Below are 16,156 nucleotides of genomic sequence, written 5' to 3'. Positions count from 1 at the left end.
TCCCCTGGAGCAGGCAGCTGGCGTCTCCTGCGCAGGGACTGCAGTAGCATCTGCCCTGTGGCTGATAGAGATGCCCCAGCTCGTTTCCTACCCATCTCCACGTGTCTCTGATAATAGTCTCCAGCCATCCTTTCTTCGTGCTTCTGCTCTCTTTTATGCTGCACAGTATAGTAGTCCGTCTTAATTGGGCCCTTGAGCCCTGTGAGTCTAAAGTCATTCATAGACAGCTGTTGAATTGATTTTTGTTGGTGTGAAAGATGGCATCTCCTATTCTACAGTCCTGCCAACATCAGTCACATAGGATACTTTTCTGAGTCTGTTGTGTGCAGGGCAGCTCTGGAATACCCCTGGCCATCTACTTTTTTTCCTACATTATTTCTACCCTCCCTGTGCCCTGTAGTTGCTCACTTAGCGCTTACAGGAAAAGAGTGTTCTGTGTAGCATAGGACGGACATGATGCAGACAGGACCATGTGGCTTCACAGGGGGACCATTTCCGGTGAATGGCAGCCGGGGAAGGTGTGATATCAGGACTCTGTTCAGCTCACACTAGACAGCTTTGTTCAACCAGACTTTGGTGCCATTGTCAAAGGCCACACCTCGTTCCTGTCTTTCCTTCTTCACTGTTGAGAGTTTGTGTACTTGTGTGTTCTACTCCTTTGGTAGTCCTGTGACTTCCAGCGCAGGGGTAATTGCTGTTTCTCGGGCCTCCGCATCCCACCCATTTCTCTCGCTGGACTTTCTGTTTACCGTAATATTCACCCCTGAACATTTTGCCATGAGATGTTCAGTGTCCTTAAACTGACCGTGAATAGCAGCAAATGTCTTGTGAATGGATTTTCTCACACTCTTCTGTTCAGCGAAACATCAGCAGCCAGAAAGGTCCTACACAAAGCTGTGGGAAGAGATGTAAGGTTTAGATTCCGGCTCTGTTCCTTGTGTCACATCCTAAATTTGTATCCTTCCAGTGAGCGGTCCACAATGCTTTGACTTTAGGGGCCCAGTAACGCAGACCAGGCACTCCTTCACCTGAATTCCAACTCCACTGTCTGGAACAGCATCTATTGAACTCGTGCCTACACGAGACAGGTGCATATGTGTGACGGGCTTACCCCTCACTGTAGTCACCACGTATTTCATGAGAGTTTCTTTGCGTTCAGGTTGCTGCTGTGGAGCAGAAGATGCGGAGGCACCCCTTGAACAGAGCGTTTCTGTAGGTGTATCACAGGCCAGCACGCCCAAGGCAGCTCTGTCTTCCCGGAAGACCCACCCCTGTGAGATGTGCGGTCCGGTCTTGAGAGACGTTTTCCGCCTGGGTGAGCACCAAGGAAAACCAAGCTGCAAGAAACTGTTGAGGTGTGGGGCATGTGGAAAACGATTTTACTTCAGCGTAAACTTTCAGCAGCAGCCGGACCAGCATACGGGAGAGAAACCATTCAGAAGTAGTGTGGACACGGCCTCTTTTGTGAAGGAATATGGATTCCATGATTTAGAAAAGCGCTTTACATGTATAGAGGTTCAGAAGGATTTCATGCCTGGCTCAGGGCATCTGCAGCAAGAGGCCACTCATACTGGAGAAAAGCCAAACATAATCAGCCAGTGCAGGGAAACTTTACAGTGTAGTGAAGGTCATTACACTTGGGGAGAATGCAGGGAAGCCTTTGGTCCCGAGCATACACCTGTTCAGGATCAGGGTATGCAGCCTGGACGACCGTGTTTTGTGTGCAGTGAATGTGGGAAAACATTCAGGTACAAATCTTTATTGACTATCCACCAGAGATTCCATACCTGCAGAAGGACATCAGGAGTTTGGCAAAGGTAGAAAATCCATTAGGAAAAGGTCTGTCCTTAGTCAAAATGGAAGGGCTCACACTGGGTCCAGGCAGTACACCTGCAGCAAATGTGGGAAATCCATAAGCCACAAATCTGTGCTTATTCATCCCCAGAGAGGGCACAGGGGAGAAAATGTTTATGTTTGCAGTGGATGTTCAAAATCTTTTAGCCATAGTTCAGTTTTAATTAGTCACAGGGTTCAACCTAGAAAAAGGCCTTATAAGTGTGGTGACTGTGGAAAATGTTTTACCTCTATGTCTATTCTCAGTTATCATCAGAGAACTCACAGAGGGGAAAAACCTTATCAGTGCATGGAATGTGGGAAGTCTTATATCTCCAGTACTGGCCTCCGTTATCATCGCAGGGTTCACACTAGAGAAAGGCCTTATAAGTGCCATGAATGTGGCAAATCTTTTTTCTCTACTTCTGACCTCCATTATCATCACAGAGGTCACAGTACAGAAAAGCCTTATCAGTGCAATGTATGTGGCAAGTCCTTTCTCCGAAGAAACGTCCTCAATGCACACATAAAGATTCACTCAAGTGAAAGGCCTTATAAGTGTAATGAATGTGGGAAATCTTTTAAGTGTAAGGCGACATTCATTAAACACCAGAGAGTTCACACAGGAGAAAGACCTTATGAATGCAGTGATTGTGGAAAATCATTTAGTACAAGTTCTGTCCTTCGTTCTCACCAGAGAATTCACACTGGGGAAAGGCCTTATGAATGTAGGGAATGTGGGAAATCTTTTACCACTAGTTTTGTCCTCCATAATCACCAGAGAGTTCACACTGGAGAGAGGCCTTATGAATGCAGTGAATGCGGCAAATCTTTTACTGCTAGTTCTGCCCTCCACTATCACCAGAGAGTTCACACTGGAGAGAAGCCTTATGAGTGTAGTGAATGTGGCAAATCTTTTACCACTAGTTCTGCCCTTCAGTGTCATCAGAGAGTTCACACTGGAGAAAGGCCTTATGAGTGCAGTGAATGTGGGAAATCTTTTACCACTAGTTCTGTCCTCCATGAACACCGGAGAGTTCACACTGGAGAAAGGCCTTATGAGTGCAGTAAATGTGGGAAATCATTTACTGCTACTTCTGCCCTCCGTTATCACCAGAGAGTTCACACTACAGAGAGGCCTTATGAGTGTGGTGAATGTGGCAAATCTTTTTTCTCTGGGTCTGATCTCCAGTGTCACCAGAGAGTTCACACTGGAGAAAGGCCTTATAAATGCAGTGAATGTGACAAGTCCTTTCTCCGAAGAAATAGCTTCACTGAACACATAAAAGTCCATTCAGGTGAAAGGCCTTATAAATGTAATGAATGTGGGAAATCTTTGAACTATAAGTCGACATTCATTCAACACCAGAGAATTCACACAGGAGAAAAGCCTTACCTATGCAATGAATGTGGAATGTCTTTTAGTCATAGTCGTGCCCTACGGATTCATCGTCATTGTCACCTTGGAAGAAGTCCTTATGAGTGTAGTCAGTGTGGGAAATCTTTTACTTCTAATTCTTCCTTCATGTCACACCAGAGAATTCACACTGGAGAAAAGCCTTACGAGTGCAGTGAATGTGGGAAGGCTTTCACTGCTCGTTCTCTTCTCCGTTCTCACCAGATTGTTCATACGGAAGAAAGGCCTTATGAATGCAGTGAATGTGGCAAGTCCTTTCCCCGAAAAACTACGCTCAATGCACACATAAAGGTTCACTCAGCTGAACGGCCTTATAAGTGTAATGAATGTGGGAAATCATTGAAGTATAGATCGACATTCATAAAACACCAGAGAATTCACACAGGAGAAAGGCCTTATGAGTGCAGTGAATGTGGGAAGGCTTTTATCAGTCATCCAGCTCTTAGTTATCATCGCAAGAGTGCACACAGGAGAAAGGCCTTAGGAGTGCCATGAATCTAGGAAGTCTTTGAACTAACTCTAAAAACGTACTCAACATGAGAAACTATACGGTAGAAAATGTCTTTATTCTTAACATGATGACCTGAATGCTCATGTTCACTAAAATTTCTATGTTGAATACCCATTCTGAAGGAATGGTATTTTTTTTATTAACTTGTATTTTTTATTTTTTTAAATTTACATCCAAATTAGCATATTGTGCAACAATGATTTCAGGAGTAGTCTGATGGAATAGTATTAACAGGTGATATCTTTGGGAGGTATTTCAGTTGAGAATGGTCAGGAGTGTGGAACACTCATGAGTGGGGTTAATATCATAATATGTCTAAAGCAAGTTTCCTTCCCCTATCAGTCATGTGAGGACCCTTGAGAAGATGATCTACAAATCAGGATGCTGGTGCACCAGTCACAGAACCAGGCCATATGCGGAATGGTAGGTCAGATATACAGCCTCCACAACTGGGAAACTTCTTGTTTGTTTACAAGCCCCCTCCTTTGTGATATTTTGTTAGAGCAGCCTGAGCCGAGACAAATGTGAAGAATATGGGTAATCTTTTGACCAAAGATACAGTTTTGAAATCCGAATTCACCTTGGAGCAGGGCCTCATGGGTGAGGTACATGACCATTCCTTTAGTCCAGTGATCTGTCTTCATTCCACGCTCAGAGGTCACACTGCAGAAAGACTTCAAAGTAGCAGAGAAGGTGATCTTTCCTTGCTTCGTGTAATCACAGTGGAGGAGAACCGTTTGCGAGGCAGACACCTACCTGAGTTGAACTTTGTTCACCTGAATGTCCAGAGGGGAGTGACTTACCATAATTTGAAGCTATTTCAGAAAAATACAGAAGCTGCGTTGTGCTTTTGCTGTGTTTGGAGTCCTTGCTCAATTGAGATCACTGCCAGTTTCTGTAGCAAAAGTCACTTCACCCCTGCCACTTGCCAGGTTCCCATCATGTGTATCAGCCACCACCCACCGTGCTCAAGCATGCTGACCTCTGCGCTTTGTCATGGCGACGGACATTGTGGGTAATTGGAACTCCTTGTTCCCTTCTAAGTCAGGACGTGGATGTGACCCAGTGTTGACCATCCTACCTGAACTGAGTTTGGGGTGGTGTCTTGCAGAGAGGCTGAGTCTCTTAGGACGTTGTTGGTCTCCTGATGTTTGTGATCAATGTGTGCAGCACCCAAGTCACCAGCACAGGAATTTGGTGCCACGTTTTGCTCTGGTTTATGCATTAATAAATGCCTTTTTTGTTTAATTACCTTTAACCTTATGTGTTGTATTCACTCAAAGGGGTTGTTTGAGAGCAGAATTGGCGTCTGCCAGCATGAAGAAGTGAACAGATTTCATTGCATCCCAAACTTACTGTGCTTGGATGATTGTAAATAAAAAAATAACTACGACACATACTGTGCAGCTTGGATGTGAATTTGCATTGTGACCCAACACCTTTGTTGTGGGCTGAATCGTGTACCCCAAATTCCTATGTTTAAGTTGTGACCCCCAGTATGTCAGAATGTGACTGTAGTTAGACATAGCATGTTTCATGAGAATGAAGTTGAAGTTTAATGAGAATGAGGTTATTAGGATGGAGTCTTAGTACTCTTAGTATGACTGGTGTCCTTAGAAAAAAAGGAGCTGAGAATAGTGGTACAGAATGATGACCATTTGAAGACCAAGAAATCCCCATCTCCAATCCAAGGAGAGAGGCCTCAGAAGAAACTGACCCTGCTGATACCTTATGTCCAATTTCTAGACTCCAGATTTGTGTGGAAGTAAATTTCTGTTGTCTAATCACCTCGTGTGTCGGACACCGTTATGGCAGTTCTGGATAATACAGCCCCCTGTGTTGTATATCTGGCTTCTGTGGTGGATGCCGGCAATTTTCCTGTGCTCAGAGGTCACCCTGAAGAGGAAGCATCTCCAGTGGTTATGAAACCATCTCCAGTGGTTGTGGAGACGACATGAATGTTTTGCTTGTCCACAGCTGATACCACATACTGCCAGGCACTATTGAGTGGAATATCTACCCCAAATGCTTCAAAGGAGCCATGTGGCCTGACGCACACTATTCGTGTGTTACCCCACAGGGGCAAGGGAAGTGTAATTGGTAATCTAGAAGATAGGGTAATGAGGGAATAGAGGAGACATCAGCCACTTAGTGGAGTGTATCTGTTATAAATATGTATCCACGGGTGTTCTAGTGACCAGGCAGGATCAGTGTGTACAGAAATTCTTCACTATCGACACATGTGTCCTGTGTCTAAGAGGTCACTGTCCTAAAATAATCCAAAGGTGTCTGAACTCGCATATCCTCTCTGGTGTTTACGTCTCAAGGCCATCGTGTGAGAGAGGAAGAGGATACAAGACAAGGGTGGTTTCACAGTCCAGAGAGGTAGCTTTTTTGACACGCCTAGCCAGCATTGTTGTTGGTACCAACTGTGCCTGTGGCAGATGCTTGTTCTGAAACATTCACCTCCCAAGTAGTCTTCCAGGTACTCCCCAGCCTCCTTGGCTGTAAAAACAGGTCGTCCTGGCGTTGGTGGTGCAGGGACCGACTCCTCTTATGGGTGCCAAAGTCACGCTTCTGTCCCTGAGTCCGTAAATAAACCGTTTCTCCTCCAGCTGGACTTCTCAACCTTTTCCCTTGCTTAAGGTTTGGAGGTCATTTTGCGTATACGTCCCTTCCAGGCAATACTACTATTTTCTTCTCTGGAAGTATACCACTATTTACCCATTCATCTGTTTGGACCATTTGGGTTACTTAGAGTTTTGGCGTTTGTAAACAAAGTGCTCTCTAAAAATTTTCATTACCGTTCTTTATGTGGATAGAGGTTTCCTTTCTCTTGTGGTGAGACTCCAAGCGCAGTGCCCGTCACAGGTAGGTTAGTGCTAATATTTTTAAGAAACTGCCAAAATGTGATCTAAACTTCAGTTCTGCATTCCCACCAGCATGTAGGAGAGTTCCAGTGCCTCCAGTCCCTGCCACTACTTGATAGTGCCAGTCTGTAATGTCAGCCCATTTCATAAGTGTGTAGTGCTGTTGCCATTGCATTTCCTAGGGGTGTTGATTTTGAGTATTTTTTCGTGTGTTTATTTACCACCTGTCTATCTCCTTTGGTACAATTTCTGTTCATATCGTTTGCCCATTATCTTTCCGGTGAGTTATGGCTATTTCCATTTTCATTTACAAATAAGAAACGCATACAACAATGGTTTGTATTCGAATTTTCCTCATTCTTAAATGGTGTGACATTTTGCTGTATGGAGTCATAGTAACAGTGTTAGGCTATTTCTTCACTATTTTCACTCAGCTGCTTTTGTGTCCTGCACACGTGACGGCCCAGAACACCATACATGTGTAAGTTTAGTGTGCATTCTTACCATTATGTCTTCACTTTCTTACATCCAGGCATTCAGAAATACAAAACTGCAGCCCTGCTTTGTAGTGCTTGCCAATTTCCCAAGTGTAAATTCTCCCATCATGAGAGCGGGATATGCTGGGAGAAGGCGCTGAAAAATTCCACTTGGGTGTTTGGTGGAAGACTAAACTTTGGCGTGTGCAGGAGACTTTACAATCCCAGGCGGACAGGAGCTGGGGTGGGGGTGGAGGTGGGGGTGCTGTGAGCCAGCTGCAGGTCTGCACAAGCCTCAGGAGAAGATGTTAATCCTGATTGGCCAGAGGGGAGGGACCTCCCTAAACACCCTGATGGGTGAGTGAAAATATGGCTGGCCTCACCTTAGTGGTGACCAGGTTGTCGGGCAAACCCGCTGGGTTCAGATTGCTTCCTCGGATCCCACCCAGTACCTTGGAAGGATTTCTCACCCTCTAGTGATCACCTCCATGTGATGTAACTCTTTCTTTCTGTACTAGTTGAGTGCATTCCCCAAAGATGAATGCCTTTGGTGCATCTCACCCTGAATCTAGGTTGCCTTACCAGCCCTCCCACTCAGGGGAAGACTGCTGGCCGGGGCACTGAGGCCATTTCTGGCTTCCCCCTCTCCAGGGAGGACTGGGAGCCAGTGGAGCAGGTAGAGGGTGACTCCCAGGAGAGGTCAGCAGCCTTAGTGTAGGAACCCGCTGAGACCTTTTTTCCTTGGACCCACGCGTGACGGTGGTGTCATCTCAGAGCATCAGCCAGGAAGGGGCCTGCAGGGAGAAAAAGGTGCTGGGTCGCAGGTCAGGAGTGGCACAGGGACAGGGGAGGAAAATGGCACCCCCCGGAGGTGACTTTGGAAGGACCTGCTGGGTTGAGTCCCCGTATGTCCTGTGGAGCTCAAGGTCCCACTGTCGATCCTTAATGCAATGCATTGCCCGGAGCGCTGGCCATTCTTGACCCGGGAGGCGCCTGAGGGACACAGCCCAGTCCACAGGTGAGTTCTTGATTCCTTTCCACGTGCACAATTGTGACCACTCTGGCAGCTCCTCGGGGTGACGGGGTGTGACATCTGGGCTAAACTCATTGGATTAGGTTGTCCAAGATTATGTAAAGGAAAAAACTTCAGGCACAGGTTGGTCAACAAATTATGAGTTTGTTGTACTGTGGGGTACAGGGATGTAAGAGCACCAATCCTGGGGGTCCCAAGTGGACTAGGTTTGGCTGCTCAGCGTTGACAAAATCCCAAGGCAGAGGAACGAGTTGGGGGTGAATCTCTTTCAGGGAGGCTAACATAGGGAACACAGTGGACTAAACTCTCAAAGACTGATCCAAAGTGGTGAAAACACTTCTAGGTTTATATAAGAAAAATGTCAGCAAAGGTGGGTGGGTACATGCAGGGAGGCAGTGAGTCAAGTAGATCATTATCATGGAGTCACTCACGGGTGGGGTCTTGCTGTTCAGGGCCCTCTTTATTGCTTGAAGGGGTCGTTTTGGTTCTCATCTGGGAACGCTTGCCATCAGGGTCTTCCTTAGCCAAGAGACAAGCTGGAAGGAACCCAACGAGAAAGTTTGAAGTCAAAATAGAGGCAACTGAGGTCCTCTTTCAGTACTAACAAAGATAGTATGTGGGGGTGCAGCCACCTCAAACCCTATGGCCAATCCAGTCATCTTGAAGGTTTGCCAAGCATCCTTCGTCCCCATGATTTCTCTGCGGATGTTTCTCTGTAGATCAGGCATTCTCTCCTAGAAGAGCAGAGCAGTTCTGCATGCCACAACACAAAGCAGACCCTCTTGCACAACCCCTAGGCACTGGGGAACCAGAACCTGTTGTAAAACCTTTGAGCACTGTGATAACATCCATAGCTAGCACCAGAAGAGTCTGCATGTAGTCAAGAGATGCTCCAGACCGCTGTGCTCCCTTTTCTGGTTAACTGCCCTAAACTGCTTTTAAAACCCTTGGGGGAGGCAGAGACCTGGGAGTTGGCCTGTGTACAAAAGTCCGCCTTCTCCCCGGGTGGCCAGCTGCCTGAATGAGCTCATGTTCCTTTCCATTGAACACTTGTCTCATGAGTATTGGGTTTTCGAGCAATGGGCAGCAGAACTTGAGTTTTGGTAATGTAGGAATGTATTTGAACATAGATACACAGATGTGCATCCAAGTGCCAAAGCAGTTGGATACCAGTACGGTATGCAAATACCGTTTTTCTGTAGGAGGGAGAGTGATTGAAGGCTTTTCACTTTGTATGTTCATAAAGGAGTAGTAATCCATTAATAAACAATAGACAATATTAATTAATATTAATAGACAATAGACAATATTAATATTGTTATTAATAAACAATAAACAAAAATCAGCTATTGTAGACCTTACTTTTTAGTGAAGGAAACATTTGTGTGCTGATAAATTTTGCAGGCTTGGTTCTCAAATCCTGCAGCCTTAGAGAAGATTCATGTTAAACACAAGCATATTGGGTTTACTGTCTTCAGGAACAAGTAAGTGGAGGGAATACTTAACTCTGTGTCTATTTCACCCGGAGACTTCTTAAAACACCGCTCTTTAGTGGCGCCTGCATGGCTCAGTTGGTTGAGCATCTGACTTAGGCTCAAGTCATGATCTCATGGTTTGTGAGTTTGAGGCCTGCATTGGGCTCTCCGCTCTCAGCGCAGAGCCCACTTTGGACCTTCTGCTTCTCCCCCACTCACACTCTCTTTCTCAATAATAAATAAACCTCAAAACAAAACAAAACAAAAGAAAACAAAAGCACTGCTTCTTGGAATCACCTGGAAAGTGTCTGAGTCAGTCAGTCTAGGGTATAGGCTGAGAATGAGCATTTCTAGTGAGTTGGTAGGTGATCTAATGGAGGTCAGTGCAGAGATGAAACTGTGAGAACAAGCATTTAGGGAGGGCCAGGCTCCCTCCCTCCAGGCTGCAGTACATGCAGACTGTAGCTCTGTAGACTCAGAGGACAGCAGAATACTTTTTTCCTCCAAGTATTTATTTAAATTCCAGCTAGTTAAAATACAGTGCAGTATTAGTTTCAGGTGTAGAATTTAGTGAGTCATTACTTACAACAACTGGTGCTCATCACGACAAGTGCACCCCTTGATAGCCATCACCTGTTAACACATCCCCCACCCACCCACCTATCCTCAAGTAACCCTGCATTTGTTCTCTATAGTTAAGAATCTGTTTCTTGGGGAGCCTGGGTGGCTAGTTGGTTAAGCATCCAGAACTTGATTTCAGCTCACAGTTCGTGGGTTGATCCCAGGATCAGACTCTTCACTGATACACAGAGCCTGCCTGGGATTCTGTCGCCCTCTCTCTCTGCTCCTCCTCCCCCCTCAAAAAAACCAAAAAAACAAAAAAGCAAAAAGCACCTAACAAGAGTCTATTTCTTGCTTGCCTCTCTCCTCACCGCCCCCCCCCCACCCCATGTTCATTTGTGTTGTTTCTTAAGTTTCACATATGAGTGAAGTCCTATGGGATTTGTGTTTCTCTGACTGACTCATTGCACTTAGCATCATACTCTCTGGCTCCATCCATGTCGTTGCAAAGGCAAGATTGCATTCTTTTTGGTGGATGAGTAGTATTCCATTATATATATGTATATGTATATGTATACACACACATATATACATATATGTATATGCATAAACATATATGTACATGTAATATATACACACACGTATATACATATATATGTATATACACACATACAAACACACACACATACATACATATATACACTCATACACCTATCACATCTTTAGCCATTCATCAGTCGATGGAAATCTGGGCTCTTTCCCTAGTTTTGCTATTGTTGATAGTGCTGCTGTGAACATCGGGGGTGCGTGTATTCCTTTGCATCAATATTTTTGTATCCTTTGGGTCAGTACCTAGTAGTGCAATTACTGGATTGTAGGGTAGTAGCATTTTTCACTTTTTGAGGAACCTCCATACTGTTTTCCAGAGTGGCTGCAGCAGTTTCCATTCCCACCAACATAAGAGGGTTACCCTCTTTCTGCATCCTCACCAGTATCTGTTGTTTCCTGTGATGTTAACTGTAGCCATTGTGAGTTGTGTGACATGGTATCTCATTGTAGTTTTGATTTGCATTTCCCTGATGATGAGTATCTTTTCATGTGTGTGTTAGCCATGTGTATATCCTCTTTGGAAACATGTCTGTTCGTGTCTTCTGCCCGTTTCTTAAGTAAATTATTTGTTTTTTGGGTGTTGAATGTTATAAGTTGTTTATAAATTGTGGATATTAACCCTTTCTCACATATGTCATTTGAAAATATCTTCTCCCGTTCTGTAGGTTGCTTTTTAGTTTTGTTCGTTGTTTTCTTTGCCAATAAACTATTCCAATAGTTTACTTTAGCTTTTATTTCCCTTGCCTCAGGAGACGTATCTAGTAAGAACTCGTTAAGGCCAATTTCAAAGAGGTTCCTGCCTGTGTTTTCTAGGCTTTCATGGTTTCTTCTCTCACATTTAGGGCTTTCATCCACTAAAAAAATTTTTTTTATTTTTATTTACTTAGAGAAGGAGAGTATGCATGTGCATGCCTGCACGAGAGGGGGAGGGGATGACAGGGAGGGAGAGAGACAATTCCAAGTGGGCTCCATGCTGGCATTACAGAGCCGGACGTGGGGCTTGAACTCACAAACCGTGAGATCGTGATCTGAGCCAAAATCAAGAGTTGGACGCTTAACCGACTGAGTCATCCAGGCGCCCTTCTTTCATCCATTTTGAATTTACTTTTTGTGTATGGTGTGAGAAAGTGGTCCAGTTTGATTCTTTTGCATGTTGCTATCCAGTTTTCCCAGCACCATTTGTTGAAGAGACTGTCTTTTTTCTATTAGATATTCTTTCCTGCTTTGTCGGGCATTATTTGACCATATAGGTGTGGGTTCATTTCCAGGTTTTCTACTCTGTTGCATTGATCTATGTTTCTTGTTTTTGTGCAAGTACCATACTGTGTTGATCACTACAGCTTTGTAATATAACTTGAATTCTGGAATTGTGATGCCTCCAGCTTTGATTTTCTTTTTTAGGATTGCTTTGGACATTTGGGATCTTTTGTGTTTTCATACAAATTTTTGCATTGTTTGTTCTAGCTCTGTGAAAACTGCTGGTCGTATTTTGATAGGGATCGCATTAAATGTGTAAATTGCCTTGGGTAATATAGACATTCTAACAATATTTGTTCTTCCAACCCATGAACACATAATGTGCTTCCATTTGTTTGTGTCATCTTCAATTTCTTTCATAAGTGCTCTATAGTTTTCAGAGTACAGATTTTTTTACCTCTTTGTTTAGGTTTACTCCTAGGTATCTTACGGTTTTTGTTGGCAATTGTAAAAGAGATCGATTCCTTGATTTCTCTTTCTGCTGTTTTTTTATTGGCATATAGAAATGGAACAGAGTTCTGTACATTGCTTTTGTATCCTGGAACTTTACTGAATTCAGGTATCAGTTCTAGCAATTCTTTGGTGGACTCATTCAGGTTTTCCGCATGGAGCATCATGTCATCTGCAAATAGTATAAATTTGACTTCTTCCTTGCCAATTTGGGTGCCTTTTATTTCTTTTTGTTGTCGGATTGCTGAAGCAAGGACTTCTGGTACAATGTTAAATAACAATGGTGGGAGTGGCCATCCCTGTCTTGTTCCTGACTGTAGAGGAAGAGCTCATTTTTCCCCATTGAAGATTATATTAGCCTTGGCTCTTTTATATTTGGCCTTTTGATGTTGAGATATGTTCCCTCTATTCATACTTTAGAGGGTTTTTCTCAAGCATGGATGCTGTACTTTGTCGAGTGTTTTTTCTGCATCTATTGAGAGGATCCTATTGTTCTTATCCTTTGTTGTTGTTGTTGTTGTTGTTGCTGTTGTTGCTGTTGTTGTTGTTGTTAATGTGGTGTATCACATCGATTGATTTGTGAATATTGAATCACCTTTGCAACCCTGGAATAAGTCCTCTGTTCATGGTGAATGATTCTTTTAACATGCTGTTTGATTTGATTTGCTACTGTTTTGTTGAGAAATTTCTCATCCGTGTTAATCGGGGATATTGCCTGTAATTATTTTTTTCTAGTGTGGTCTTTGTCTGGTTCTCAGATCAAGGTAATTCTGGTGTCATAGAATTGGTTTGGAAGTTTTCCTTCCATTTCCATTTTTTGGACTAGTTTGAAAAGAATAGGTATTAACTCTTCTTTAAAATTTGGGAAGCCATGTGGCCCTAGAGATTTATTGTTGGGAGATTTTTGACTACTGGTGCAATTTCTTTGCTGGTTATCAGTCTGTTCAAATTTTCTATTTTTTCCTGTTTCAGTTTTGGTAGCTTATATGTTTCTAGGTTTTTTTTCATTTCTTCAAGATTACCTGGTGTGATGGTATATTATTTTTCATAATATTCTGTTATATTTGTATTTCTGGGCTGTTGGTTGTGATCTCTCCTCTCCCATTTGTGATTTAATTTATTTGAGTGCTTTCTCTTTTCTTTTTCATAAGTCTCACTAGGTGTTTATCCCTTTTATTGTGTCTTTCAAAGCAGAAGCTCCTGGTTTCATTGATCTGTTCTTCTATTTTTGTTTTCATTTTTGTTTTTGTTTGCTTGTTTGTCTCTATGTCACTTATTTCGGGTCTAATCTTTATTATTTCCCTTCTGCTGGCTTTAAGCTTCGTTTGTTCTTCTTTTTCTAGCTGCTTTAGGTATAAGGTTAGGTTTGCCTTTCTTCTTTTTGAGGTGGGCCTGTATTGCCATATACTTATCTCTTAGGACCACTTTTGCTGCATCCCAAAGTTTAAAAAACTTTTTTTTAAATGTTTATTTATTTTTGAGAGGGGGGGGGATGAGAAGGGCAGAGAGAGAAGGAGACACAGAATCCAAAGCAGGCTTCAAGCTCTGAGCTGTGAGCACAGATCCTGACATAGGGCTCGAACTCACAAGCCATGAGATGATGACTGAGCCCAAGTCAGACGCCTAACCGACTGAGCTACCCAGGCACCCCGCATCCCAAAGGTTTTGTACCATCATATTTTCATTTTCATTTTTATTTGTTTCCATGAATTTTTTATCTTTCATTTCCTGGTTGACTCATTCCTACTTTAGTAGGATGTACTTTAGTCTCCACGTATTTGTGGTGCTTCCAAATTGTTTCTTGTGGCTGACCTGAAGTTTCATAGTGTCATGGTGGGAAATATGCATCACGTAATCTCAATCTTTTTGTACTTGTTGAAGCCTGAATTGTGACCCACTGTGTAATAATATTCTAGAGAATGTCCCATGTGCCCTTGATAAGAATGTGTATCTGCTTCTTTACGGTGAAATATTGTGACTATATCTGTTACTTGCATCTGGTCCAGTGTGTCATTCAAAGCCATCGTTTCCTTGTTGATTTTCTGCTTGGATGATCTGTGGATTGCTGTCAATGGGGTGTTAAAGCCATCTACTTTTATTGTATTATTATCAGTGAGTTTCATTATGTTTGTTATTAATTGATTTATATCTTTGGGAATGCCAAGATGGGGGCATAAATACTTACAATTGTTAGTTCTTGGCGAATAGATCCCTTTATTTTGATATAGTGCCATTCTTAACTCTTGTTACAGTCGTTGGTTTAAATCTAGTCTGTCTGATATAAGCATGGCTACTCTGGCTTTCCCTTGACATCTATTAAGTAGATAAATGTTTCTCCATCCCCTCACTTTCAATCTGCAGGTGTTTTAGGTCTAAAGTGAGTCTCCTGAGGGGCCTGGGCGGCTCAGTTGGTTAGGCGACCAATTTCAGCTCAGGTCACGAACTTGCAGTTTGTGGGTTTGAGCCCTGTATTGGACTGTGTGCTGACACCTCAGAGTCTGGAGCCTGCTTCGGATTTTGTGTCTCCCTCTGTCTGTCCCTCCCACAAGCTCTCCCTCTCTGTCTCTCTCTGAAAAATAAGTTTCTAAAAATTTGTAAAAATAAAAAAATATAAAGTGAGTCTCTTGTAGACAGGATGTAGATGAATCTTGTTTTCTTCATCCATTCTGACACCCTAAGTCTTTTGATTGGAATATTTAGTCCATTTACATTAGAGTGATTATTGACAGTTATGAATTTAGTGCCATTCTATCACTTGTTGTTTTACAATTTTTTTAATGTTTATTTCTTTGAGAGAGAGAGAGAGAGAGAGAGAGAGAGAGAGAGAGAGAGAGAACAAGCAGGGGAGGGGGAGAGAGAGAGGGAGACAGAATCCGTTGCAGGCTCCAGGCTCTGAGCTGTCAGCACAGAGCCCGACACGGGGTTCAAACCCATGAACCATGACATCGTGACCTAAGTCAAAGTCGGACGCTTACCCAACTGAGCCAGCTAGGCGCCCCTGTATCACTTGTTAAGTCATTGTTTCTGAAGCTTTTTTTCTGTTCCTGTTTAATCTTTGTCACTTTCAGTCTTTCTTTCCCACTCAAAGAGTGCTCTTTAATATTTTTTGCAGATCTCATCTGGTGGTCACAAACTCCATAATTTTTGTTTGTCTGGGAAGCTCTTTATGTTTCCTTCTCTTCTGAATGACAGTCTTGCTGCATAGAGTATTCTTGGCTGCAGATTTTTCCCATTCAGCACAGTGATTCATGCCACTCCCTTCAGGTCTGCCAGGTCTTTGTGGAAAGATCTACCCTTATTTGTCTTGCCTTGTAAGTTATGGATTTCTTTTCCCTTTTCCCTTTTAGGATTTTTTCCATATCTCTATATTTTCCAAATTTTACTATGATATGTCCTGGTGTTGGCCTGCTTTTGTTGATTTTTTTTTCTTTTCTTTTTCTAAATTTACATCCAAGTTAGTTAGCATATAGTGCAACAGTGATTTCAGGGGTAGATTCCTTAACGTCCCTACCAATGTAGACCACTCCCCATCCCACAACCCCTCCAGTAACCCTCTGTTTGTTCTCCATATCTAAGAGTCTCGTATGATTTGTCCCCCTCCCTGTTTTTATATTATTTTTGATTCCCTTCCCTTGTGTTCATCTGTTCTGTGTCTTAAAGTCCT

At 43.1% G+C, this 16,156-nt stretch overlaps 2 protein-coding genes across 3 annotated transcripts in view; both read left to right on the top strand.

Annotated features, from left to right (window-relative positions):
- The window catches only part of LOC106989618 (zinc finger protein 658B-like), a 48,145-nt gene that overhangs the window by 5,663 nt on the left and 26,326 nt on the right, over window positions 1-16,156 (top strand). Inside the window, exons 3-4 of one of the 2 annotated variants that reach the window (XM_053211259.1) lie at window positions 1,160-1,693; window positions 2,283-5,019. In XM_053211259.1, coding sequence (XP_053067234.1) covers window positions 1,160-1,693; window positions 2,283-3,745 — 1,997 coding nt within the window. In that variant the 3' untranslated portion in view covers window positions 3,746-5,019. Of the gene's footprint in view, window positions 1-1,159; window positions 1,694-1,832; window positions 5,020-16,156 lie in introns of those variants that run through there. The other variant, XM_053211258.1, reaches the window with a different exon arrangement.
- LOC128313294 (zinc finger protein 418-like) overlaps window positions 1-16,156 on the top strand; it is a gene marked incomplete at its 3' end in the record, with an annotated part of 38,010 nt that overhangs the window by 2,956 nt on the left and 18,898 nt on the right. The gene's annotated exons all lie outside the window — the stretch shown is intronic.

Source organism: Acinonyx jubatus, chromosome E2 (genome assembly GCF_027475565.1).
Source record: "Acinonyx jubatus isolate Ajub_Pintada_27869175 chromosome E2, VMU_Ajub_asm_v1.0, whole genome shotgun sequence".
NCBI lineage: Eukaryota > Metazoa > Chordata > Mammalia > Carnivora > Felidae > Acinonyx > Acinonyx jubatus.
Note: the sequence above shows the minus strand (reverse complement) of the source record. Positions and strands in the feature narration are given on the sequence as shown.